Source organism: Rhinopithecus bieti, unplaced genomic scaffold, assembly GCF_001698545.2.
Source record: "Rhinopithecus bieti isolate Rb0 unplaced genomic scaffold, ASM169854v2 scaffold_905, whole genome shotgun sequence".
In the NCBI taxonomy this organism is placed as follows: Eukaryota; Metazoa; Chordata; class Mammalia; order Primates; family Cercopithecidae; genus Rhinopithecus; species Rhinopithecus bieti.
In genome coordinates, this window is record NW_016803348.1 from 1,989,664 (window position 1) to 2,016,337 (window position 26,674).

The following is a 26,674-nucleotide window of genomic DNA, read 5'->3' on the forward strand; positions in this document are numbered from 1 at the left end:
CACAAGCCACTGTGCCCAGCAATAATAGCCTTCTTCCAAAATGTATACCAAAGTATTTAGGAGTAAAGTGCTTTTATGACTTAAGCCTCCTTTTAAATGATTCAGCAAAAAGAAAAATCCAGAACAAACACAATCATAGAGAGTATAATAGACAAAATAGGGCAAAATGTTAACAACAGCTGAATTTAGGGGATGGGATATGGGTGATGATCACTACACCATCTTCCTTCCTTCCCTCCCTCCCTCCCTCCCTCCCTCCTTCCTTCTTTCTTTTCTTTTCTTTTCTTTCTTTTCTTTTTTTTTCTTTCTTGATGGAGTCTCACACTGTCACCAAGGTAGGAGTGCAATGGCACAATCTCGGCTCACTGCAACCTCCACCTCCTGGGTTCAAGTAATTCTCCTGCCTCAGCCTCCTTAGTAGCTGGGATTACAAGTGCCTGCTACCACACCTGGCTAATTTTTTGTATTTTTAGTAGAGACAGGGTTTCATTATGTTGGCCAGGCTGGTCTTGAACCCCTGACCTCATGATCCGCCCCCTTCAGCCTCCCAAAGTGCCAGGATTACAGGTGTGAGCCACTGAGCGCAGCTGCCACCTGAAGTTCTTTATAGTATTTCTTCAAGTGATTCATCTATAAAGCATCACTTTTAGTTTTGAAAGTATTACACTGTATAGCAATAGAAAATTACACTGTATGGCAATAGAAAATCACAGTAATCAATAGAAAATTTAAAATGAAAGTTTATTTCCTAATTAATTGCTAGAGTGCTACACACTTGTTTCTCTAGCTTGGTCTTTAACACATTCTCTTGCATGCTTTTATTCAAATTGTGATTGGAGCACTACCTACTGCATAGATTATATTGAAACATAAGCATCTTTGGGATTGACATCATTTGGAGAAATAGCAATTGTTCGTTTTTCAAAGGTGGTGTCAGCTTCAAGGTCGATATCATAATCCACATGATTGTCATCACCCTTAGTGTTGACTTACAAAGTTTCAGAGTAGTCCTGAATTTGCTAAGGCTCGCATTAGTCAAAGAAGTTCCAGATGCAACTTTTTGCTCAGTCCCCAATTTACCTCTATATCAGTTGTTGCTAAACTTAGCTTACATTTTGTTGGTTAATGCTGATGTTGTTATAGGCGCCCATGTTTCTGAAGAAGGAGATGTAGTGAGCGCATTTGGGAGCATGTTGATGACTACTCTTGCTAATGTGATCCTCGTGGAAATAGTAGGTTTGGGGGCTGTTTGGGGAGTGGTAAAAACAGTGGACCCTGAGGAAGTGGTGGTATGTGGTAAATTCTTGGAAACAAGGGTGACAATAAGATTGTGCCTAGAGAAATGAAGAAAGTTAGGGTGTGAGTAACAGAAGGACAGGTACTGGTTATACCTGTAGAAAAGAGTTCATTTAAAAGTCTAGGTAATTTAAACCCTGCTTTCCCTTTTGTAAATCTTATTTTCCCCTCCACTACCCTCTTCATGAACCATTTGCTCTGGATTATCTAAACCACATCCTATTTTCCTTAAAGGTTTGTTGCTTTTCTGATGCTCTTCACTCTTTCTGGAATGCTCCTAGACTTCTAAACTAGGGGTCTCAATGACCTGCATGTTCCTTCAGGCCCAAATAAAATATTCTCACTCTTGGGAGCCTTCTTATGTGCCCAACTTAAATTATTTTTTTGCCTCATCTGAAACCCAATGATTCTTTATACACTTTTTATGAGATTTGCCACTTTTATTTTGGCATAAAACTTATGTAGCTAATATTCAAGAATGAATTCCTAAGTTCCTTGCAGTTGAGGTCCATATCTGCTTTGTTTTCTTCTAGTATCATTTTAGTATGAGTCGGACGTTACAAGTAATTTCCAATATACTTTTACTGAAATGAATCCATGAGAAATTTTATAGTAATGTACCTTATATTAGGTGACACTAAAAATAAGAATATGGTAAGAACTTATTCTATTCTTTAACCTAAAGAAACATACAAATTATTTAGTCCAAATTCCTTTTATTGGGCATTGATAAACATATATACAATTTTAATGTAGAAAGGCATATTTAGAAACATTGCGGTAGTTAAGTATGGAGTATTTGAAGAGAGACTGCCTGGATTTCATACCTACCTGTGTTTCATTTTTTGTTGCTTCATTTTCTTCATGATTGTTGAGTTGTTTTAAGTATTACATGAATAAATCAATGCAAAGTGCTTACATTCACACTGCCTAGAACATAGGAAAGTACTAAATATATGCTAACTGTTTATGATGATAATTAGATTAGGGCTTTTATTATAATGGATTGAGGAATGTATTAAAGGTCTATTCAGAGTAACAACAATTAAATGATATTCAAGAGAAGCATTACCATGCTGTGAAGCATTATCCCAATAGGATGATGATTTCCTAATCTAGTGTATAAGACTTTCAGGTGGCACTTTATGTACAAAAAGTACCACAATTTAATCAGTTATCAGAATTCTAATCTTAGAATCTTGAATGTATGCAATATATTTATGTAAAGTCGTGTATTATTTCAAAAATCATACATTAGCACTATTTAAACATAGTGGCTTATTTCTCTCTTGAATGGCTACACAAAGCAGGTATTGTGAATATGGCATTTCTTACTACTTCTCATTACTATATCCTAGTCCCATGACATTTCCTGCAAGCCTTTACAAAATTTGTAAATGTAGGTTTTATATTTCCTTAATAGAGTTTTAATTTTGTGATGGGCGGGAGCATGCTTTGTAATTTTTAATCCTGCTCTCTCAACACACACACACACACACACACACACACACACACAAACACACACAGACACACACACACACATAATGCAATATAGCCATATGGCCCCAGGCATAAGCAACAATTATACATGTGTATTGAATAGGAATTGCAGCATTCTTGCTGGTATTAGAGAGAGAATCAATTAGAGTAGGTTCTGTGGTGGTGTGGTAGTAGAGTTGGTTTGAGTGGTTGTGAAGACAATAGCAATATGACATTTAGTAATGGTATAAGGAGTTGAATTTTGGATAGACATGGTAACAATAGGGGTTAACACAGAAGGAGTTGTTGACATTGCTTTAAGAATATGTTGTGAGAAAGGATTCCAATATGGTAGGTTTGTAAGATACACAGTTGGTGGAAACCAGTCATTCTAATATTTAGTTGTATCAGTAGATGTGCTAGGGCTATTCTTGCTTGAAATTGAGTTTGCTGGTTTTCCTTAAATGGAGTTGAGCAATGATGAGCTTTGCCTAGTGGATTTGAAGAGTTTAGAGTTTGTAATGGGTGTGGTGGAGTTTGAATTGATGTAAACAGAGAAGGAAATAAAGTGTTTTCTGTAGTTTGAAAAGGTAGTCATAGATCTTGTTAAATGATTGTGATACAAATGAGTAGATGCATGTGGATGAGATGAAGGCCAATAGGGTACAACCCATGAAGGTCCAGTCCATAATGAGGGGCTCAGTTTGGTTGATCAGATATTTCTTGATACTTGGCAAATTAAAGGAAAAAATTTATTAAATTCACTTGAAGTTCATTAAAGTCAAACAAAGGTAATAAACTAACCTTAGTGGTAACAACAAATCAACATTTACAGAGATTTTCCTATTCCCTACTATAACTAAAAAATATAAAAATAAACTAAAATGTAAAAAATAAAAAATAAATGAAGATAAATAAGGAATTATGCTGCCATTATAAAATCAAAGCAACATATAAAAATAATCTTGTGCTTCATTCAGATTACCTATATGCAAAAGAAGATTATAATGGTATTCTCTTCATAAGGTCATATTGATGATTAAAAATGTATGTAAAGCATTTATAACATTGCAAAGTATATAATAAACTCAGTTTTATTGATTACTATCATTAGTGTTATTAATAAGAGTATAGCAAGAAAAATTACCCTATGTTACATGACAGAGGCAAATTGACATAGTAGAAAGTGTGTGGGCTTTGGAATCAGAGAGATCTGAGTTCAAATCCAGATCAAGCACCTCTCAGCCTTGCAACCTTGAAAAGTTTCTTACTCTCTTTGCATTTTTCCATTTCTGTAATGGTAAAAATCATGAGTCAATTGTGATGATCAGAAAAATACATTTTAAATTCTAAATGTCAAACATTGTCTAAGGAAACCATTGACTAAATTAACAGATTAACGAGTGTAAAGAAATAAACTATTAGCTAAAATAAATCTTCATTAATTATAGAACATTTAAGTTTCAGAAGTATTGAAATATAAAATCTATCCAACTTAGAATTTAAAATTTTATAATATATATAAAAGTTTAGACTCATATACAGAATGTGGGAATTTTCACAAGGGATAGGCTACTTTACATTCATGTTAAGTGTGAATAATAAAGATCTAAATAAATCATTGAAACAAAATTGCAAAGAAAACTCAATTGTTTTACCTTTGTAAGAAAACAGTTTTCAAGAACTATGAAAGCATTCACATATGTGGAATAATTTTCTGTAGCATCTCCTTTACACTATCGGTTATTTGAAATTAGGCTCTGTGTGGTCACTGAATAGCCCATGACTGACAGTGGCTTTTCCAGTAACTCTGAAAATGTCATGAGGCTCATTCTGAACATGAGAAATATTCTCAGTTTATTTTTCTTCACTTATTATCTCAACTTCAAGAATGAAAAGGAGTGTGATAGATTGTCTTCTCCAACTCTAGTTGCTAATAATTGTATTGGGATTATGAAAATAAATGAGATCAAATTTGTGAGCCTTTCCTTAAAACTTTCCCAATTTGAATTATTTGTGGAGTTGCCTATTTAGATGCTGTGATTTGTATTTTTGAAAATAGTGGTTTTGAACTTGTAATAACTAACCACAATAAGGTTCCTGGAATGATTTTAAATGATTAATTTTTTTTTCTAGAAAATCAGTTTGGTAGATCATAACTAATTGAGCAGTAGCTTCTTTTTCACAGAACCTGGAGCTTCAAATTTGTCTTAAAGCATCCCATTTAAATTTGAATAAAGCCAACCAAATTATTAATTACATAATTTTAATGTTTATAATGAATAATTTTGTATCAAATATTGATTTAATAATGTTATATTTTATGTGCTTTATAAAGGTCTGTGCCACAACTGTGATCTTTGTATAATCAACGTGTTTAACAATCTTATTTTTATTTTTAAAATGTTTTATTAAAAATTACAGTCTTGAGATATTCTTATAAATGGTAAGGTACAGACCTCCCTAAGTAACCTGGAGGTGTAGACAGAAAGATGCTGGAAGATTTTACATAATACAATTGTCATGTTTAACTTCATAGTCAACTTCTCATGGTTTTTGGATAACCCACAAATAATAACAATTTAATTATTTTTTATGATTTTTGCCAGTCTGCTCAAGTGGAGCCCATCCAGGTTGACCCCTTTGCTAGTTGCTGTTTTACCCCCAAAATGCAAAACATGGTTTATTGTTTCCAGGCTACTTCCATGTTTTTCTCTTATCTCTTCCTCATCACAAATCTCATGTTTTCCCTTTGCTCATTGACAGCACTAGCCTTCATTTGCATGCAAATCACCGCATGTCTCAGAGTTATCCTTTGACCATCTTTGTGTAACTTTTGAGCTATATTTATTCTCTTTTTATTTTTTTGTCATATAAATTCACTGGTGCTGAGTTGCTTGTTGAAAATATTAACTCACATGATTTTTCCTTTATAATGTAATCACTGGCTTCATAACATGGTTGCAAGATATGCTGTGACTTACAGTTAAAAATAATTTATAAGCTCAACATGGTTTAAATGGCTTTTTTAGTTTACCAGATTTATAAAATAATTTCTTACTCATTAGAACAAGACCTTCTAAGAAGCTCCCACTTAATGTATTTATTGTAATTGGCGAAACATAATTTAAAAAATACAAGTGTTTTAAGTGTAGATTTTTACACATTTGAAAACCTATTTCTAGTTGTTTTAAATTAATAATTTAATTAGTTAATAAATTTCAGGAAATATTAAATATCTGAAAGATTGATTCTTTGGTTTTCAAAGTAATTAAGACTCAAGATAGAATTAGAAAAACTCAAAAACTAAATAAAAAATAAAAATAATTACTTATAATCTCATTACTTTGGTAATTTCTTAAAAAATCTGTATTGTTTAGTAATGGTATATTTAAACTTTTAGTAGTGTGTTATGTAGAAAATTATGTATTATATTTTTATTATGTATCATATTAATATGTATTAAAATTATGTTTTATATATTATACATTAAGTTTTTTATACCCCAAATATTATATAAGCATAGAATACTATTGTAAACTTTTTGTAAATATAAATTTAATGACTTATGGTCATCCCATGCGGATATTCTACAGGACAGGTTCTAATCCATTCTTTAATTGATAGGTTGTTTTCAGTTTATCATTACTATAAATAATTTGTGATGAATATGTTATTCATAAAGTTTTCTCTTATTTTCCTTACTTCCTTTGTCTCTGAGTGCTAAATAAGTATATTTTAATTTACTTATAAGTAATTTTATTGCTATTATTATTCTTATTTATGATTATGTTTCTTTGCTGACTAAACTGTGCTACTGTAACTGTGTATAAGCATAAGGTGAATATCCACCACCCAAAAATTTAAAACTTTTGAGGTAATCTGAGAGCTTCAGAAACAAGCAGCCATCTTGTTTACATTTATAATCACCTAAAGAGGGAGCTCTTGGTTTGATGATTTTCCTCATGCCTAGTGAAAGAGAAGCAAAGTATATTTAATATTTTAAAATGCGAATTTGAAATCTAACTTTTCTTACCTATGACACTGCGGATATATGATTTCTGACAGGGCAGGAAAGAGCAAATGATGATTCCACCTGTTAAATTTGAAGACAAGGATCACTAAGTTGGATAAACTCATGCTCTAAATGTTTCTTATTATTCATCCCTGCTGATTAAAAAATAAACTAAGAAAATAAATTTATATATAAATTATGCACATGCATTATATAAGATATATTATATATACTTAAAATATAGCAAACAGAGAAGTTTAAAGTGTGGGATAAAAAGATATTTAAGGTTTAATGCTTTCTTTCTGTTCTGCATTTGTCTTCTTAAAGACAACTAAACAAGGCTATGTATAAGCTAGTGATATTATACTATCAGATCATCTCTATTTCAAATGTTCACAATTGGTCCACAAAGAATTAGAAGATATTTTTCCTGTGAATCAGCAAAAATTCATAGAACAACTCTAGGCTATATTTATTTGCGAAACAATTCATGCCACATATCTCCAGAGAAAAGTCTAGAACCCTAAAGGATAAACCTAACAAACATATAATGGAACAAGAAGTATCAGAAGCCAAAAGCAAAACAAAAGTGATATAAGCACCTTAGCCCATAGAATCAGGCATTGCAGGAAATAGTGACAAAACATTCAGCAGTCTTAAATTCTATGAAAACTATTGACTTTTTATAATAATTCAAGTGAAAGAGATTTTATGAAATTATTTGTTTTTATATATCAAGTGTGTCCATAAATGTTTGCATATATATGTGTGTATTTCTGTGTGTGTGAAAATACGTATACATATACATATTTAGATATTTCAATAGCCACTGCTGATTCTACTCTGAGAGCATTTCTACAGAATCATGATTTGATATAAAAACAATAAGGGGAAAAATACTGAACTTACTAAGACACACATAGTTGAGAACATAACTTATGTTGAGAAATATTAAATAAACATCAAGCTGATCCTGAGTGACCCCTCAGTTAAATTCTTGTTTTTTTAGAAGCAAATAGTACTTAATTTTAAATAACTATTCTGATGATAATCAAAGCTTAATTTTCATCAAGACAAGTTTTATTTTTTATAACGATTTTGCTGATAGAAGTACAATTTCATTGAAGGTGCTGTTCAAATGGGGGAAAATATCCTTCATTAAAGAGAATGCTTAATTTAAGAGATCATGATTATTTTATTCTTGAACCAAATTGAATATTATTTCTTAACTTTTCTTCACTTACCTAGTTTATGCAACCAAAATGACTGAACTTTATATCAAACACGTATCAAGATATTTTAATGCATGCCTGAAAGAGAAAAAAAATCATGAACCTACTAAAAGAAGACATTTCCAAAGACTCTGGCGTTACCTACACAGATCAAGTGTTTGGGATCTTCAAATTCCTGGGAATGAATCAATGGTTCTTGATTTTACTGAGAATTACATTTATTTATTTATTTAGAGACAGGGTGGATTGCAGTGGCGCGATCAGAGCTCACTACAGCCTCAAACCCCCAGGCTTAAGGGATCCTCCCACCTCAACCTCCCAAGTAGCTGAGACGCCTGGTGTGCCACCAGGCCTGGCTAATTTGTTTATTTTTTGTAGAGTTGGGGTTTCACTATGTTAGCCAGGCTGGGCTTGAATTCCCGAGCTCAGGCTATCGGCCAGCCTTGGTCTTCCAATTGCTGAGATTACAGGTGTGAGCCACTATGAGAATTTTTAGCTGAATCTTAATTTAATGAGACAATCAAGAACACATTCTATTCTTCCTACTTTTATTCTCTTAGAAAAGAAGGGAAAAATGAATATTATGTGATTACTTGTGTTCTAATTGTAAATACTTGGAAAACAAAGTGACAGTTCTTTGATAAGCATTGGTTCTTCATATGTGATTCTCTTAATAATGCCATCTTAACTTTAAAAAATTAATTCCTTTTATTCTGTTAGAAATTTGATTTCCCTTGATTCAATCATCTAGCTCTCTCTTAGAAGTTCATTAACTTTTGTCTAGAATAAACTGAGATTTGGTATGAATAATTGAGATGTATTTTAAGTCTGCATAAAGGATTTTTAATAAAGTTTATTTCAAATATACTTTCTACATTTTTTTGTGTGTTTTTTTAGAAGCAGAAATCTTTAGTCTCTACAGAGACTGTATATATGTGCTCTGGTTTTGAAAATCTGTATTCAAAATGCGTGCTGACTATTGCCCAGTGTTCATATACAAGCGTGATGTGACTTTTCAGAATAATCCTATTGCATAAAAGAGATAATAAGTGGGCCGAGGCGGGCGGACCACGGGGTGAGGAGATCTAGACCATCCTGGCGAACACGGTGAAACCTCGTCTCTACTAAAAATACAAAAAAATTAGCCGGGCATGGTGGCGGGCGCCTGTAGTCCCAGCTACTCGAGAAGCTGAGGCAGGAGAATGGCGTGAACCCAGGAGGCGGCGAAGCTTACAGTGAGCGGAGATCGCACCACTGCACTCCAGCCTGGGCGACAGAGCGAGACTCTGTCTCAAAAAAATAAATAAATAAATAAATAAAAATAATAATAGGTGGAGATCAATGAATAATTATTATGTTATATATTTGTGTTATTATTGTAACATTCCATCTTATTTTTTATGTATATTTTTATAATCACAAAGATTTTTTCAAGGTATCTGTTAATTGGTAATGATACTTTAATCCCTTTCCTTAAGTGTAACTGTTTACATGTTTTACCTGTATGAATCCGAGATTTCCTAAGAATCAGTAATATGTTGTTTCAAAGGTAAAGTTGAGAGTACTGCAAAAATTCTTCTTTCTCAATTATATACTGTAATTATAGGTATTCTCCTTTTCTTCACATTATTAGGGAAAAATACCTGTTGTAATTAAATTAATATATTTGTATAGTTCCCCTACTATTTTGGGAATCTATTTTATTAATTTCTGAGATGCATAAATAGAAGTATAACTTTTTGATAAATGTACTCTAATGTCCCCATGATACTATAAATTAATACAGCACTTTACCTCTTCCTATGACTTTGTGCCCCATGAGTTTGCATAGTCTTATTTTTAAAATCATACTAGTGCCTATTTTACAACAGTTTTATTCCTTTGAAAAGTAAACTTTTAATATTTCATAGTTTTAGATTTGTTGCAGTCTACCAAGAGAGGCCTCTGGTAATATAATTTCTGAGTTTTTAACATTAAGAGACGTTATCTTTGTGGTCTAATCTGTGATCCAGTTTTGTAATGTACCATGGGTGTTTAAAATAATGATGTGCTCTCAGTTTTTAACACAGGTTGGAATAGATGCAGCCCACCTCAAAGTAAATTCTTCGTTTTGCCTACAGACTGACTTATAAACCTTGTTTTGTAATATCTTTTGTAAAAAAATTTTGTGAGTACATAGAAGGTGTATATATTTATGGGTTGCATGAGATGTTTTGATACAGGCTGCAATATGAAATAAGCACATTATAGAGAGTGGGGTATCCATTCATCCCCTAAAGTATTTTTCCTTTGAGTTACAATCTAATTACCCTCTTTAAGTTATTTTAAAGCGTATAATTAGTTATTGTTGACTATAGTCACCCTAATGTGTTATCTAACAGTAGGTCTTATTCTACTTTTTTGTACCCCTTAACCATCCCCACATCCCCTCCCATCCCCCCACTACCCTTCCCAGTCTCTAGTAACCATCTTTCTACTCTCTATGTTCGTGAGTTCAGTTGCTTTGATTTTTAGATCCCACACATAAGTGAGAACATGTGATGTGTCTTTCTGTGCCTGGCTTATTTCAATTAACATAATGATCTCCACTTCCATCCATGTTGTTGCAAATGGCTGGATCTCATTCTTTTTACGGCTGAACAGTACTCCATCGTGTATATGTGCTACATTTTCTTTATCCATTCATCTGTTCATGGACACTTAGTTTGCTTTCAAATCTTAGGTATTGTGAAAAGTGCTGCAACAAACATAGGAGTGCAACTATCTTTTTGATATACTGATTTCCTTTCTTTTGGGTGTATACCCATCAGTGGGATGGCGGGATTACATGGTACTCAATTTTTAGTTTTTTTGAGGAACCTCCAAGCTCTTTTCCATAGTGGTTGTACTAATTTACATTCCCATGAACAGTGTACAAGTTCCTTTTATCCACATTCTCACCAGCATCTGTTATTGCCTTTTGGATATAAGCCATTTTAACTGGGCTGAAGTGATACATCATTGTAGTTTTGATTTGCATTTGAGCATCTTTTCATATACTCATCTGCCATTCTGCCATCTGTATGTCTTCTCTTGAGAAATATCTATTCAAATCTTTTGCCTTTTTTTTTTTGAAACGGGGTCTCGCTTCATCACCCAGGCTGTAGTGCAGCGGTGGGATCTTGGCTCATAGAAACCTCTGCCTCCCACCCCCAGGTGATTCTCCCACTTCAGCATCCTGAGTAGCTGGGACCACAGGCATATACCATACCTTGCATTTTACCCATTTTAAAACCCAGAGCATTGATTTTTTTCTGTAGAGTTATTTGAGCTCCTTATGTATTTTAGTTATTAATCCCTTGTCAGACTGGTAGTTTGCAGATATTTTCTCCCATTCTAGGTATCTCTTCAGTTTGTTGATTCTATCCTCTGCTGTGTAGAAGCTTTTTAACTTGATATGTTCCTATCTGTCCATTTTTGCTTTGGCTGACAGTGCTTCTGGGTATTGCTCAAGAAATTATTGCCCAGACCAATGTCCTGGAGACTTTTCCAGTGTTTTCTTGTAGTGGTTTCATAGTTTTGGGTCTTCAATTTAAGTCTTTAAGACATTTTGGTTTGCTTTTTGTGTATGCTGAGAGAAAGGAGCCTCGTTTCACTCCTCTGCATATGTATATCCAGTTTTTCCATCACCATTTATTGGAGAGACTGTCTTTTCTGCAGTGTATGTTCTTGGCACCTTTGCTAAAAATGAGTTCACTGCAGATGTGTGGATTTGTTTCTGGATTCTCTATTTTGTTCCATTGGTTTGTGTATCTGTTTTTATGCCAGTACCATGCTGTTTTGGTTATATAGCTCTGTAGTATAATTAGAAGTCAGGTAATGTGGTTCCTGTAGTTTTGTTCTTTTGGCTTAGGATAGCTTTGGCTCTTACGGGTCTTCTGTGGTTCCGTGTAAATTTTAGACTTTTTTTTCTATTTCTGTGAAGAATGTCATTGGTATTTTGATAGTGATTACATTGAATCTGTAGATTGCTTTGGGATGTATGGACATTTTAACAATACTGATTTTTCCAACCCATGAATATGAAATATTTTTCCATTTTTGATATCTCTTCAATTTCTTTTATAAGTCTTTCATAGTTTTCATTATAGAGATATTTCACTTCTTCAGTTAATTCCCAGGTATTTAATTTTATGTGTGGCTATAGTAAATGGAATTACCTTTTTTTCTTTTTCAGATTATTCACTGTTAGCATATAGAAATGCTACTTATTTTTGTATGTTGATTTTGTATCCTGCAACTTTGCTGAATTTGCTTATCAGTTCTAATAGTTTTCTTGTGGAGATATTATCTTGTAACCAGTTATCCAATTCAGAAAATAGCTTCTTCTTTAACGCTATCTTATCCAATTTACAAATTCTCAATTTTGACTGATATTTATTCCCTAATATATCTCAAAATTGTCCCCTCAATTTCACCATTAGGCCTTTACTAACTCTCACCTTCATCTTACATTAGCTAAAATAATTTACCTTCTTTTACACACATCTTAAGTTATTTCATTGTTTATAGCAAGAATTACAAGTTTAAATGCCTAAATTTATGAGAAACTACTCAACAGTGAATGGGTGGAAACAGGTGAAATGAGGAGAGCACGCCCCAGTTATAAGAGCAGGGAGTAGCCGCTACTTAGTTCTAGTTCAGGTATACTCAAATGGTTGGTCAGGAATGAGATAAGGAGCTTGCACCAGAACACATTGCCTTTGTCAACAAGAAAGTCTTGCTACTGAATGAGTGAAAGAGTAAATGAATGAATCAATAGTTAAAAGGAAACTGAAATAAATAGTACATGTGCATAATGACAAAAAGTGATTTATGTCCTTCACTCATAACTGACCGGTAAACAGTTTATGGTCCAGCAGCCAGCTTGCAGCACACATCCACCCAAGTACCATCTTTTCCATAACACTTTTTCTTTAAGACACAGAATCTCACTTTGGAGTGCAGTGGCACAATCATAGCTTACTGCAGCCTTGAATTCCCGGGCTGAAGCAATCCTGCCACTCAAATATCCCAAGTAGCTAGGACTACAAGTGCACACCATCATAACACTGTTTTTTCCTGATCACTGCCATGATCTCAGTCTGTAAGACACCTTCTTTTCTATTTTGAATTGTACTATCATTAGTTATATACATATGGTATGTTTCCTCTTTTACTGTGAACTTCATTAGTCCAGAATAATTGTCTGGGTCTTTTTGTACTGTCTCATAGCACTTAGCAGAGGAACTTGCTATTAATAGATGTTCAAAATGTATTTTTAAGTGAACATATTAAATGAATATACCCCCTTATCTGAAATTACTTTTTTTTTTTAACAAAATAGGACCCTTGGTCAATATTTTAGGTGTATAATTGTTTAAATGTATAAGAAAAAGCAGAGCAGTTAGCAGAAAATTATTAGACATTAACATGTGTGACACTAGAGAGCAGATGAAAATTTATGCCTGTGCTTAGCAGATTGTTATCTTATTTCTCATCTGCAGTTAAAATATCTTCAAAGGCTATACAAAGAAGAGAAACCTTGTCTACTAATTTGGTTTAGGCTTATAATATGAATCCAGATTATGAAAATATAATATGTACTCATGATGCATACTAATTGACTATCATGGGTACATTGATTTTAAAATCTGTGAAATAGTCTTGATAATGAGTATTTTAAGATAAAAACTGATCAATCTAAAACTTGTGGACTGAAAGGAAAAATACTTGTTTTTTAATTCTTCTTTTAAAATGCTAGATTATGATGTACGTATTCTGTTGACTCCACATTGCAAACAGCAGAAGAAATTTGTGATGGGAAATGTACATTTATGAGTACAGCCCTTTTGGTGAGCTATAGAATGATCTCTCTCTCTCTCTCTCTCTCTCTTTCTCTTTCTCTCTCACCAACACCGCCAGCAAAAACACATGCCCTATAAAATTAGATCAACATTCTGCTTAGTTTTCAGAGGATGTAGGTGTTTGAAGGAATAGTGATAGCCTTGGAGAAAAGGACCAGGTGTAGGATTTCTCAGTTCAATTACCCTTGGGACTCGATGTATGCGTTGGGACCCGATCTATGAGTATGTGATTATAATGGTAGGGAGAAGTCCCAAAGCTGCCACTGACATCATTCATTCAAGACAGTCTTGTTGGATCTAAGAAGCTCATGTCTTGTTCTTTCAGTGCCTTATAACTCAGGAATGATTTAAAGAGTCTTTCTATACAAGGAGATACATACAGATTTCTAGGACTCTTCTGGGCCAAATTTTCTTTCAGGCCAAGAAGAAATTTAGTTGATCTGAATAAATCTCTGTCTCCTGTTTTATAGCATCCTAGAAATGTCATAGCCTACAAAAGTAATTCCTATTTTCTATAGGTAACAATTTTAAGTGTTCATTTCCTTTCATAAGAATGAAATTCACCAAGCCAATAAATTATCCCTTTAAACTATAAGAGACAAAGTTTTGTTGGATAATTTAATCAAGGTCAGTGAATGAGGGATTTTAAGAGAATTAAAAGAATTTAAGAGAGGGGAATTAAGAGAATTTAAGGATTGTTGCTCTTAGGACATCGAAGACACTTTAGAGTGAAATAAGAATAAAAGACAAATTCCACTCATGTCAAGTGTTGAGAACTATGAACTTTTGACTCATCATTTAAAATTCAATGACAATTCTTCTTGTGCTTCAGATATATGATATGATATGTTGGCATAAAAGGAAAAAAGACTAAAAACTACATTATAGTATATGCTTACAGCATTGCTATGTTTTCACTGCTAAACCTTTTCAGTATTTTCTCAATTTTTTTTTTTTGAGACGGAGTCTCGCTCTGTCACCCAGGCTGGAGTGCAGTGGCGCGATCTCGGCTCACCGCAAGCTCCGCCTCCCGGGTTTACGCCATTCTCCTGCCTCAGCCTCCCGAGTAGCTGGGACTACGGGCGCCTGCCATCTCGCCCGGCTAATTTTTTGTATTTTTTTAGTAGAGACCGGATTTCACCGTGTTAGCCAGGATGGTCTCGATCTCCTGACCTCGTGATCCGCCCGTCTCTGCCTCCCAAAGTGCTGGGATTACAGGCTTGAGCCACCGCGCCTGGCCTTTTCTCAAATATTTGATCGTTGGTTGGGGTATCCAATGAACATTCAAGGGCTATGTGGAGTGGCTATCACCTGTAGATTCTGAGTAGTGTTATCAGTTGTAGGTTCTCAGGCATTTTGTATAGGCACAGTGGCCCCTGGAGATGAAGGAATAACAGCACTTGTGGCATTAGATTCTGTAATTATGGTGGAACTTTCAGCAAGCTCTGGGTCATACTCGTACTTAGAGGCTGGATTATAATCTTCAATGTCGTGGGTGTATTCTTCAGGGACAGTGACATTTCTTTCAGGATTAGTGTCAACAGTAGTATTAGTGGCACTGGTAGCATCATCCAGGGCAGTGGTGGAATTAGAGGCAGTAGTGGAAGTGTTGTTGGTCTCAGGCAGAGTCATGCCGAGGGTAGAAGCAGTCACTCTTAGAGCAGCTGTCATGGTTTCTAGAGCCTCCATAGTGGTTTCAGTGTCAGTTGCACTGTTAAGTGCTATCTATAGTGGCTGTGAGGTTGGTCATAGAAGCAGTTACAGCAGTCTCTTTAATAGTTGTGTCAGTTTTAGGAGTAGTGGCTTCAACTTCAAACATGGTTTTACCTACTGCAGCAGCAGTAGTGTTAGTTACCACAACAGTACCACTTTCAAACATAGCGGTACCTTGCCTGGTGGTAGTGTAATCTGCAGAGTGGGTGATGATTTGAGATACAGAGATAGTTGTAGTAGGTAAGAGGGTAGTAGAAAAGGCCTTTGAGGTAGGTGTAATTTAAGACATGCTAGTAGTGATATCATTATTATCTCCAATGGCTGCCATGGTGATCTCTGCAAGGATAGGAGTTGGTGTTGTGTGTGATGAAGTAACTGCTTCTCCAGAATTCTGAGATGGATACTTTTTTGGTTGATGTGGACAAGGTATGGGCTTATGAGGTTTAGATTTGTGAGTTTGAAATTGGGATGGATGCATTTTTATTGAACATGAGGATGGTGGATGAAGTTTGTGCACATGGTGCTTGGGAACATTTAGTAAAGTCAAGTAAGTTGGAGACCAGGACATAAAGGGCCCATCTTCTCTGGTTTGTTTTTGGAAGCTGGACACTGGCTTCCAGCAGAATTGCATCTTTGAGACTTTTTGGCTGTGAACTTTGCCACTGTTTTTAAGTGGATCTGGAGCCTGGGAAATTGCTTGGTGGATGCCTCTTAGAAGAAACTCTCCTTGTTTTACCTGTGGAAACTTTAGGTGTAGGAACTAGATGGCTCCTCATTGCACCCTGGAAAAATGATGTCTGCCAAAGTGCAGCTTTGGCAGCTGTAGTCTTTCTTCTTGCTCCCTTTACAAGTGATTACTGTGTGGCATTGACAACTGATGACCTTTTGTTTGTTTTGTGAGAAGATGATGTCCTCTTGGTTATAGATTTGGTGACTTTTGACTGTTTCTGTTTAGGCTTAGCAGCTGTATTTTTATAGCAGTTTTGGTGAGAGATGCCTGATTGGGCATAGACTTGTCAGGTAAGGTCACTTTGTATGTAAACCTGTGGATTAATTTCTGTTGTTTTTTGAAGTTGTTTCAGTTGAGGCTGATTTTTTACAGTCTTTTTAGCTAGAAATTGCTTTTTGGCAGAGTTAGACTCCTTTGCTGGATTTTGAGAGGATAATGAATGTTCGGATGTAGACTTGGATGTTGAAGATTTAAAAGAATTGGTTGTTAGAGATTGGTTTGGTAAAACTGATACAGGTGATTTTGGTTGAGTAACAGTAAGTGAAGCCTGGCTCGATGATTGCTTTGATGTCTGGATGTAGGCTTGTCTTAGCGCAACCTGGCTATGTGAGGACGTTGTTTTTCTGGTTTTGAAAGGTGAACTTAACCTTGATGGCATTTGTCTCGATAGATCATCTAAATTAAAATACACGTATAAGTAAAGACTAAATACGTGTGGCATCAAGCTACATTGAGTGTATTTAAAATATTAATTGATAAAATAGGAAATAGCCATTTTGATGTTATTCACATTTTGATTTTCATTTCTTTCTTTTTCTTAAAAACTACTTTTCAAAAGCAGTTTTAGGTTCACAGAAAAGTTGAGTGGGAAGTACATAGAGTTCCCATATACCCCTTATCTCAGCCCCCTATCCCAGCCTCCTTTATTATCAATATCCTGTACTAGAGTGGCACATTCATTACAGTGGATTAACTTAAATTGACACATCATGATCACCCAAAGTTTATAACTTATATTAAGATTCATTTGTGGTGTGTTACATTCTGTGGGTTTTTGCAAATGTATAATGACATATATCCATGATAATACCTTACAGAATAGTTTTCACTGCTGTAAAATCTTCTGTGTTCCACCTATTTATTCCTTCCTCTCATTGAATCCATGGCAATGACTGATCCTTTTACTGTCTCCATCGTTTTGCCTCGATCAGAATGTCATATAGTAGAATCACACAGTATGTAGCTGTATTAGAATGGCTTCTTTCACTTGGTAATATTGACTTATGGATCTTCCATGTCGTTTCATGGACGGATAACTCATTTTTTTTTAATGATGAATAATATTCCATTGTCTGGATGTACCACAGTTTATTTATTCATTCACGTACTATAGGACAGCTTGGTTGCTTCTGAGTTTTGGCAATTAGGAATTAGAGTTGCTGTAAACATCTGTGTGGTTTTTGTGTGCACATAAATTTCTGATTCTTTTTGTTGGCTACATTTTTATTATTTGTATGATTACTTCAAATGTTAAGTTTAAAATTTTTTGCTTCCATAGCATGAAGTATGTCAAGATTTTGTTATTTAAGGTCCTTGTCTTAGCCATTCCAACAATAGTTGTAGATATTTTGTAATGAATGATTCGAAAGAATTATTTTTTTAATATGGAAAATAACTGTATTAATACAAAATGTTTATTTTATGGGGAACATTTAAGAGTTTAATCTTACCTTCCAAAGTTTCTGGGATTTCTTAGTATATGCCAATAAAATATAGACATAATACACTTGATCTTTTAAGTATAATTTTGCTCATTAGCCTTGACTATTAGCTTTATAATCTTTATCCCAATATCATGGACATCTGGCAACTATGATAGCACATCACATTAGGAAGATTAGGAAGAGGAGATGCTACCATCTTCTTCCAAATATCGAACTAGAGTTAAGATAATATATAATATTGATATAGCAATTTGTTTATCATTCTATTGACATTCAATTTTCTTTCCTTGAAAACTGAGATTAAATTATAAAAACATTCTCTCTTTACACTTTCAGATTTCTGTGATTGATAATATAATTTGAGTAATTTTCTTTTGTATTTAAAATTGGCCTAACAGTGTATCATTGCCTTTGACAGCTTTGATTCATAATCACTAGTGAACTGTTAAGGTCAACACTGCCTTTTCTTTCTGGATTTTGGTAAGAAAAGCCTAGGCTATTTAATCCAATTAAATCGGTATTCCTACTTTAGTCACCAACAATCCATTTTTCCTTTCTTTGTTTATTTGCTTAACAAATATTTATTTAGCTGCTACGCTGTATTAGACCTCACCTTGGAGAGACAGTGGTGAGCAGAACACAGTCCCTAAGGTTTATAGCCCCAATGGGAGAGGTGGAGAGGCCAGTATCATTGAGTTTAAGGAGTATTAAGAGACAGAGGAGCTGGGAGGGGCAGGATGCTGGGTGGCACGTTTCGTTAGTGGATCACTTGATTTTGGAAGTTCAGAAACTATTTCCTCAAGGATATAAGTCAGGGATTCAAATTTTGATTAGATGCTATGAATTATCATGGTGATCTGAGCAGCTTCAGAAAAGTGCTGGAGGATGGTAATGGTATAGCTAAAGCAGTGACAGAAGTCTTTGAGTCACTGGGGTGAATAGCATGATGATCTAATGAAGAGAAATGAACTGTAAACAACAGGACTATGAAAATTGACTTTATCTTAAGAACAACAGATATCCTTGGCAATATCACTTAGGGAGTTAAGGGATAAATGAATGAACATTTATTGAATGACCAACTAATATAAGGTATTCTAATACCTTAATTACTTTAATCAGATAAAAGGTTATATGTTCTAGTGATATGATAATGGGTATGACAATGATAATAAGGTACTCTAATACCTTGAATACTCTAATCAGATTAAAGGCTATATGTCCTAGTGTTATGATAATGAGGGTTGGTGGATTGAATTGCTAGAGTTCAAAGCTAAGTTCTACTAGTCACTATTTTCTTATCTTAGCCAAATTACTTAATCCCTCTGAGCCTCAGTTTCCTCATATCTACATAAGTATAATAATAGTACTTCCCTAAGAGAATGCAATATAAAATAAATACCTATAAAACCCTTGTTATAGAGTCTGACAGTATATCAATAAACCAGTAAATAGTACTTTCCATTATATTTATTGCCCAAAGTTACACAGCTAAGTAATACTGAGCTGAAACTTTGATCAGATTCTATACAAATATGAGCCCTATACATTTTCACTACCATGTGTTTGTCCATGTGGAGTTGTTTCCACATATGTAAAATGAGGATCAATAACAAATTACTTCAAGAGTTCAAGAGTTTATTGGTGAAGATTAAAAGGTCGGCATGTATACGTGCTTTATACATTTTAAAGTGCCATATAAACACTTGTTATATAATGTAGCACTGGATTCTGAGTACCTGGGAACTTTCAAATATAGCTATTTTGCAGGATTGAGAAATAAAATGTTTTTCTACATCTCATTTGACTATGACATCTTAGAGGTGGGAGGGAAACATGCTGTATTTACATGTAGTGAGCAATCAACTAGTAATCGACAGAAGTAAATGACTACGGGTGACCATCTCCAGATCAGATCACTTCTGTGCCAACAACCCAATTTCTCATGTGTAACAAACCACTTCTACCTGGATGAATCCTTGCATCCAAAGTAATTTATCCAAGTCAAAGATAAGCAGCTCAACAATGTATTTTGTGAACATGTAAAAATACTAGCTGAGGGATTAAGTACATATTCCAGTTAGTTAATCCAATAGATGCAAATATGGAGTAACATCATATCTGGGAGGTAAGTGTTTAACTTAAATATTACTTTTGGCAACTCATTATTAATGTTATTTAATGAGACATAATCATATTAATATGAGCCAATATTAAGAATGTTTTTCTTGTTTCAAAGTATTTTGCTTCACATTTTATTTCACTTGCTACATTGAAAATGATTTTATAGTAGTTTTTACATGATTAAGAGCATAGACATTTTATTTTTTATTTTATGTATTTAAGGTATACAACATAATTTTTTATATACATAGTGCTATGGTTACTACAATTAAGCAAATTAACACTTTCATCATTTCACAATGTTACCATTTTTATGTGTGTCAAGAGCACCAAAATCTGTTAACAAAACCTCAAATAAAATACAATATTATTAACTGTAGTTCTCATGTTGTACATTAGATCTCTAGACTTATTCATCCTACATTCAACTCTGTATTCTTTGACCTACATCTTTCCAGTGTGGCCCATCCCTGGTAGCTACCGTTTTGTTCTCTGTTTTTATGTATTTGACTGATTTTTTTTTTTTTAATTCCACATGTAAGTGAAATTAGCTTTCTGTCCTACAACTTCAAAGTTCATTTATGTTGTGGCAAACAGCAGAATCTCTTTCTTTTTTTTTAAGGCTGAATAATATCCCTGTGTGTTTGTGTGTGTGTGTGTGTGTGTGTTTCAACATATTTTATCCATGTCTCTTGATGTACACTTAGGTTTTTTCCATGCTGGCTATTATGACTAATGCTGCAATGAACAAGAGAGTGCAAATATCGTTTCGAAGGGTGATTTCATTTCCTTTGAGTAGAACCCAGAAAAGGGTCTTTTGGGTCATACACTAATTCTATTTTTATCTTCTATAGGCACCTCCATACTGCTTTTCACAGTGGCTACACCTATCTACATTCCCACCAACAATGCACAAAGACTCCCTTTTGTCCACATCCTTGTCAACACTTGTTATCCCTTGACTTTTTGAAATAGTCATCCTAACGGGTGTGATGTGATATCTTATTGTGGTTTTGATTTGCATTTTCTTGATAGTGATGCTGATCATCCTTTCATATACTTGTTGACAATTTTTTTTGTTTTCTTTGGAGAAATGTCTATTTATGTCTTTTGCTCATTTATTTTTATTTTTGTTATTTATTTTTTAATTTTTAAAATTTTTTTAGACAGAGTCTTGCTCTGTCACCCAGGCTGGAGGGCAATGGCCTGATCATGGCTCACTGCAACCTCCACCTCCTGGGTACAAGCGATTCTTCTGCCTCAGCTTCCCGAGTAGCTGGGACTACAGGCACGCGTCACCACGCCTGGCTAATTTTTGTATTTTAAGTAGAGGTAAAGTTTCACCATGTTAGCCAGGATGTTCTCGATCTCCTGACCTCGTGATCTGCCCATCTTGGCCTCCCAAAGTGCTGGGATTACAGGCGTGAGCCACCGCACCTGGCCAATCTTTTGCTCATTTAAAAAATCAGATTATTTGTTTTACTGCTATTGAGTTTTGTGAGTTCTTTATATATTTTGGATATTAACCCCTTATTAGACAAATAGTTTGCAAATGTTTTCTCCCAATGTATGGGCTGTCTTTTTATTTTGCTGATTATTTTCTTTGCTGTGCAGAAGCTTTTTAGTTTGATGTAGTTTATTTACTTATTTTTGATTTTGTAGCCAGAGCTTTTAGTGTGATATCCAAAACAATTTTTGCCAAGGCCAATGTCAAGGAGCTTTCTCCCTATGTATTCTTCTAGCAGTTTTAAAGTTTCGAGTCTTACATTGACCTTTTATCCATTTTGAGCAGATTTTTGTGTATGGTGTAAGATATGGGTCCAATATCATTATTTTGCATGTGATATCTAGTTTTCCAGCACCATTTATTAAAAGATTATAATTTTGCTATTGTGTCTTCTTTGTATCCTTGCTGAAAATCAGTTGACTGCATACGTTCAGGTTTACGTATGGGTTCTTTATGCTGTTCCATGTGTCGGTTTTTAAAGAGCATGGACTTTAAAGCAAGACTTTGAGTTCAAATCTCAGCCTCACATGGGGAAAATTACTTCATTTCTCTTTCACTTATAATAACAACAAGAACAAATATATGTAGTTCATGACTACATATTACATGAGTAAATACATATAAAAAAGATTGGCAAATATTATGTACTTTATAACTGCTCGTTGCTTATTGTTATCAGCCATTATTATTGTTTGTGTTTTTGAAATACCTTGTATATAATAGGTGATAAGATATTTAATGATATAAATTTTGCCTTTTCCACATATTTACTTTGTTTTTCAAGAAATTAATAATATCATCAATGGTCACAGCAAATAAGGTCTAGCCATGTCATATTCCTTCCATGCCTCTGTTCCAGACTCTCCATTTGAGTGAGAGAGCAGGTAAAAGACTGTAAATCAATCCTAATAATAGCACATCTATTGGGAGTCACAGCAGAAGATTAGATAAATGACCAGTAAACATTTTATAAGGGCTGAGTGAGTTTTATTTTTTCTGGCATGTTAAATATGACCAAGCACAAAGGTGACCTGATTTTCCTTGCAATATTTGTTTAAGAAAACAGCTATGTCATATCCTTGGACCTTGAATATTCACATGTTTTTCCAAACTGGAATACCTGAATTCCAGAAGCTTTCTGATGTGTGATGTGTGTGTGTGTGAGTGTTTGAACAGATGTGAGACTGTGGCTTCCAGTGTGGGGAAATCTGGTCATGCATGTCTAGAGTCTCGTCAACATTTATAATTTTGCAACATATCTGTGTTTGTAGTTGTGGACATTTGTAATTTGCCTGTGCCCAGAATTTGCTCTTAGGAATAATCTAGACTAACGTTAGCAATACGTTTGGGCACTTAAATTTAATGCTAACTCTAGAGTTCCCATGGCTCTCAAGAGTCATTCTGTGGTCCCCTGGATTGGAACACTATGGCTTGGCTCTTCTCTGGTCCCAGTGTCATCCTAGAGGAGAAATTCTTAGTGTCAGACCATGAACCACTTTTGAGAACCTGATGAAACTATGAACTCTGCTTTTAGGTAAATTTGTGTACTCTAACTCACACTAAATTTGTCAGCATTTCAAAGTTTCAGAGATCCCTAAGGTCCCTTTGCAAACTCCTCTCAAAGAATCAGTTGCAATCAGTTGGCTTTATTGTGCAAGAATCAAAATATTGAATGTGGCATGAATGTAAAATATAAGGAGAGAAGAACTGAATCTGTGAAAATCACATTTTCAGTTGACTGAAGACAGACAAATGACTGAAGGAGAGTGTGAAGTAGTCATTTGGTTTCAGCAAGTCCTATAAAAAATAAAGATAGTTTAGAAATTTATTTATAGTGTGTTAATAGTTCTCATGATATATATTTATTTAGCTTCCATAATTTTTCTTTTTTGTCGTATCCCATAAATTAATCAGATTAAATATTTAAATTTAAATATTTAAAATAGGCATATAGTAAACTGAAAATAATAGACATTATGTAATATTTACAGAAAAACTGTCTTTTACATGTTTCTTTACATTTTGCATCAGTAAAATATGTAACTACTTATTAAATAACTTGCTTTCATGTTGTCTTTAATAAAATTTTCTTATTTGGTTCTCAAAAATAGGATAAGGCAGCTGTCTAATCAGCTCTTATTCTCTTTTTCTTAACAGATATCCTGTTGAACAGCAACTAAACAACACAGTTTACCCATACGCTAGTCTAAGGAAATCACAGTGTATTTTCCCTGTTTTTTGGCAAGTTAGACAGCCCATATAAAAATAAATGACATAGTAATTAAGCCCCACTATCTGATATTAAACAGGTTTGGTTTGCCTCCTATTTGCATGTTCTAGCTGTGATAATTTACTTAATGTCCTCAGTCCTACTAGTTTTTATCCCTAAATTTGAGATAGGAATAATATCTGTTTCGTATGGTTACTATGGGAATCAACAGACATAATTATGTACAGCTTTTATCATTTAGTGGAGACTTAGGATATTGGTTAAAAATAAATGTTAATATTTATTAATTTTACTTTATCTTTTCCAATCCATGACATTTTACAGATCGATCAGTTTTTAAAATCCTTTCACATGTGCATGCTCACTTGAGTCTCATAGCAACCAGAAATGAGAAAATAAAAATTCAGAGAAAGTAATGACCAGCCTATGGTCATTAGGCAAGAAGATGAAAGAAGCAAACTTTTCTAGGCTAATGCTAGTCCCATGATATCACAGACCATTGTCTGGTATTTTAGATCATAAAACATGTAAATATCTGATGGACTGAAAATATTTGTTGCAAAGAAACTCAAAATTTTGCAATTTTCTCCCCAAAGTGTGTTTTTTATTTTTTTTCAGTCGGAGTCTCGCTCTGTCGCCCAGGCTGGAGTGCAGTGGGGCGATCTCGGCTCACTGCAAACTCCGCCTCCTGGGTTCATGCCATTCTCCTGCCTCCACCTCCTGAGAAGCTGGAACTACAGGCGCTCGCCACCAAGCCCGTCTAATTTTTTGTATTTTTAGTAGAGAAAGGGTTTCACCATGTTAGCCAGGATGGTCTCGATCTCTTGATCTTGTGATCCACCCGCCTCGGCGTCCCAAAGTGCTATAATTACAGGCATGAGCCACTGCGCCCAGCCTCCCCAAAGTATTTTACACTCTTTGGATATTTTTCACTTTGTTAATCATTCTCTTTGCTTAAATTCTTCTCATAAGTTTCAGATTATTTTAGAGTCTACCATTATCCATTGGTCCAAGTAATAAATAGTAACATTTTGCATCACATTCAGTGTTCTGAAAGTATCCTTTTAATATTTATGTGCTTTTCAAGTTAAGCATTATAATTCTTCCATGGGTTTATCTTAGAATAGGAGAAATATGAGAGGCTTAACTTCATGAGTCATTTTGGAAATGATGTCTGAAATAAAGAAATGCATGGAAACATATCATTTCCTTTCACTCTTCATACTACAATGAGAGTGCAAGAGAATTGTTACATAATTAAAATTTACTTAAACCCATATTCTATATAACTTTGTCTAAAATTATTTTGAAATAAAATCATGAAAGTGTTACTTGCTGTTTTACTCTACTGTCATAGTTTGTGTGTGAATAAGGATGAAATAAAACTATTACATTCTAAGAGTGTCCCAATTGTCATAAAAAAGTTTGATAATAAAGTTGCCAATTATTTTCACTTTGTCAAATAAAATTATTTTAAATTTCCAGTTGGAACAGAATCTGGTATATCAATGCTATGGGTTTACCAAGGTAAAATTGTAAGTACCCTGTTTTTTTCTGCTTCTGTAACACACTTAGTTTATCTATTTGTACTATTTTAGAATTTATGGTTGTATTCATAAATCCATGCTTCTTGTCAGAATTATTCATTTTGTATATGTTCATTTACCTGTGTTGTCTTCTTTGATATTTCCTTGGTGTTTTCACGCCGTAGGTGTAGTAACTGAGACTGTGGTTGTCTCAGGGGTGCTCGTGATGATGGACTCTGAAAAAACTTCTGGAGTGACTACACTGTCAACCGTTGGTTCAGTGGTAGGAGCTGGTGTAAGTTCAACAGTAGTGATGGTATTGATGGTAGGGACGATTATTTTATCCTGAATTTTCTTTGGGGGGATGGCAATAAATGATGGATGTAGGTTTGGACGATGTACCACAGTGGGTAGGTGGCTATTTGGTAGGTATTGCCACTGAGGAATTTGGGCATGTGGCCTAACTACAGCTAGGTTTGCATAGTATGTGCGAGGCACATATGGATTATTAATTGCTATAGCTGGTCTGTGTTGGTACAAATTGGTTCCATAATAAGGATAGCTATTTGGCACATAATACATTGGGACATATGGAGCTGTTTTCTGATAGAACCGTCTTTCACCGTTCTCATGGCACTACAAAAAAGAATAAATTATACAGAATATTATTATTATAGACCCAAATGTGGAAATACCTTAAATCTGCATTTTTTGAAATAATATAGTATGTGCCATTGAGTAAGATATTAGAAGTAGGGAACCCAGCAACAATATTATTTAATAAGATGTTGATTTGTACATTGCCTTTCCACTTCATGATTTTCAATATTATAAATATTATTTTGATAATATCAATATAATATTTGTTTCAAAGAAATTAGATGAGTTTATTCATAATGTAAACCATATTGCCCAGAGTTTGGCATATATAGAAAGTGATCTGATATGTTAGCTATTATAGGTCCAACACAGAGAAAAATCTCATTCAGAACTTTGACATGTTATATGCAAGCACAACATGCAGACACACACAAAAGGCACACACACACATATGTATTCTCACCACATATTTGTAATTGATCTCAAATTTTATTCATTTAAAAATTAGCCCAAGAGCACATTTATTTTTCCTAAACTAATTATCGCAGAATAGTAATATAATGTGATGTGGAGCGATTCCTGGATTTGAATTTTGGATTTTTTTTTTTTTTTT

The 26,674-nt window shown here is 34.2% G+C and overlaps 1 protein-coding gene and 1 long non-coding RNA gene across 4 annotated transcripts in view; one reads left to right on the top strand and one right to left on the bottom strand.

Annotated features, from left to right (window-relative positions):
* LOC108534106 (uncharacterized) overlaps nucleotides 1–23,990 on the top strand; it is an 81,726-nt gene extending 57,736 nt beyond the window's left edge. For all 3 annotated transcript variants that reach the window (XR_001886885.1, XR_001886887.1, XR_001886886.1), the window contains one exon: nucleotides 23,863–23,990. This is a non-coding gene — a long non-coding RNA (uncharacterized LOC108534106). The remainder of the gene's footprint in view (nucleotides 1–23,862) is intronic.
* Nucleotides 23,991–25,635: 1,645 nt separating this feature from the next.
* Nucleotides 25,636–26,674, bottom strand: part of CSN3 (casein kappa) — a 7,364-nt gene continuing 6,325 nt past the window's right edge. Inside the window, exon 2 of the mRNA XM_017878968.1 lies at nucleotides 25,636–26,097. Coding sequence (XP_017734457.1) covers nucleotides 25,636–26,097 — 462 coding nt within the window. The remainder of the gene's footprint in view (nucleotides 26,098–26,674) is intronic.